The sequence below is a fragment of the Malania oleifera genome, chromosome 5, assembly GCF_029873635.1.
Source record: "Malania oleifera isolate guangnan ecotype guangnan chromosome 5, ASM2987363v1, whole genome shotgun sequence".
NCBI lineage: Eukaryota > Viridiplantae > Streptophyta > Magnoliopsida > Santalales > Ximeniaceae > Malania > Malania oleifera.
Window position 1 is genome coordinate 17,379,981 of NC_080421.1, and position 2,139 is coordinate 17,382,119.

Here is a 2,139-nt window from a genome sequence, read left to right on the forward strand (position 1 = left end):
CATAACCATCATAGCCCATTTTAGGAAAAAAGTCAACCCTTATTATGGGGGTGAGGGAAGCGAGCAATTATGCCTCATAATTTTGGTATCCCACAAAACAAGTGGCACGCACTCCATGACCAAATTGGGCTATTTTAAAAACAATTTGTCCAAAAAATTTCGTTTGACTATGATTGGTGGGTCCCAGACTGGATTCTGGGTTCCCTTAAACCGTGCCACGCGTACGGTCAGATTTAATTTCCCACGTGCCTTTATCAAAATTTTACGGCCTAGTGTCTCTGAGTCAGTTATTCTTTTGCAGATTGATCGCCAGGAAATCCAATTCCCGTTTCGCGACAAAAGAGAGAGAGAGAGAGAGAGAGAGAGGGAAAAAGAAAATGGATTCTCGGGCTTTGGCAGCTTTACTTTCTTCCCTTGTCTCTGAACTTGTCCTGCTGCTGTTGCTCCTTTTCCCTTCAACTCCTCTCTCCATCACCGCCAATTTCAATTCCAATTCCAATTCTAATTCCAATAATTCCGATCCCCCCACTCCCAATTCCGGCGCAAATCTTTTCCATCTGATCCAGTATTTCCTCTCCTCCTCCGAAGTCGCTGCCTCTCTTGCACTGCTCGCCGTTTCCAAGAAACGGAAGAGAACCCATGACCCAGAATCCGATTCTGATTCCGGGGATGAAGAGAAAGAGACCGAACCTGGGATTCGACTCGGCGGCGATGCCTGGGCGCAGCTGAGTCTAGCTCGGAGTCCCGACTCGTTCAAGCTCTGTTTCAGAATGACTTCCTCCACGTTCGAGTGGCTCTCCGGCCTGCTGGAGCCATTGCTCGAGTGTCGTGACCCGGTTGGGTTGCCGCTGAATCTTTCATGCCAGATTCGACTCGGCATCGGGCTTTTTCGGCTGGCCACCGGGTCTGATTACCCGGAACTAGCTCGGCGGTTTGGGGTTTCCGAGTCCGTGACCCGGTTTTGTGCCAAGCAGTTGTGCCGCGTTCTCTGTACAAATTTCCGGTTCTGGGTCGCCTTTCCGGGCCCCGCAGATCTTGAATCCGCGTCGGCTGAGTTTGAAAATCTCACCGGAATGCCCAATTGTTGTGGTGTAATTGAATGTACAAGGTTTAAGATCCTTAGAAGTAGTGGGCATAGATTGTCGTCGGAAAAGGAAGATCAATTTTTCGAAGAGACTATCGCTGCTCAAATTGTGGTCGATTCGTCGTCAAGAATTCTGAGCATTATTGCGGGTTATCGCGGCGAAAAGGGCAATTCACGGGTTCTGAAGTCGTCGACTCTGTATAAAGACATCCAAGGAGGCAGCTTATTGAATGGTCCGTCGGTTTTTGTGAATCGGATTGCGATAGATCAATACTTGGTCGGAAATGGAGGGTACCCTTTGCTTCCTTGGTTAATGGTTCCATTTGTTGCTCCCGTCGCTGGATCGTGCGAAGAAAATTTCAATGCTGCACATAATGCAATGCGGCTTTCGGCTATTCGAACTTTGGGGAGTTTGAAGAACTGGGGCGTTCTGAGCCGTCCGATGCAGGAGGAGTTCAAGACAGCCGTCGCATATATTGGTGCTTGCTCGATTCTTCATAATGTTTTGCTAATGAGGGATGACAATTCGGCTTTGGAAGATTACCCATTTCATGATCAGAGCTCTCAGTCCTGTTACTACAGGGATACTAGCTTGGAGGGGAATTTGATGGAGAAGAAGGCTTCTGCCATAAGAAATGCATTGGCTACAAGGGCAAGAGTGTTTTAAAATTTAAAGCTTCATATGACTCCTGGATTTTTGCGGCAAGAGATTGCAGCCCAACTAAGTGATTGCTTTTTGTAGGTTTCAAATGATGAAGCTGTTCTGGCTTTCTTTAACATTTCTGAGGTAGGTAGCTTAGTAATTTCTTTTGACAGTCACTATGGTCCTTCTGACTAAAGATTTTTCTTGACATTTTTTGAGTTAGGCAACGATTTTTTCTTGCTTTTGAATTGGTTTTGGAAGATGTACCCAAATTAGCATTTTTTTTTTTATTATTAGAATGCAACGAAATGGGTTTTTTTTTTCCTGTTGAAATTGTAAATGCTATCTGTGGCGTTGTTTCTTTCCTAATAGTGATATATTTTTTTCCCTCCTAATTCGAATAAAGCTGCTC

The 2,139-nt window shown here is 45.5% G+C and overlaps 1 protein-coding gene across 1 annotated transcript; it reads left to right on the forward strand.

Moving 5' to 3' along the window:
- Nucleotides 1-329: 329 nt before the first annotated feature.
- LOC131154869 (protein ALP1-like) lies at nt 330-2,139 on the forward strand. The gene has a single exon (XM_058107670.1). The coding sequence runs from the start codon at nt 378-380 to the stop codon at nt 1,749-1,751; it is 1,374 nt and encodes a 457-aa protein (XP_057963653.1). The 5' UTR covers nt 330-377; the 3' UTR covers nt 1,752-2,139.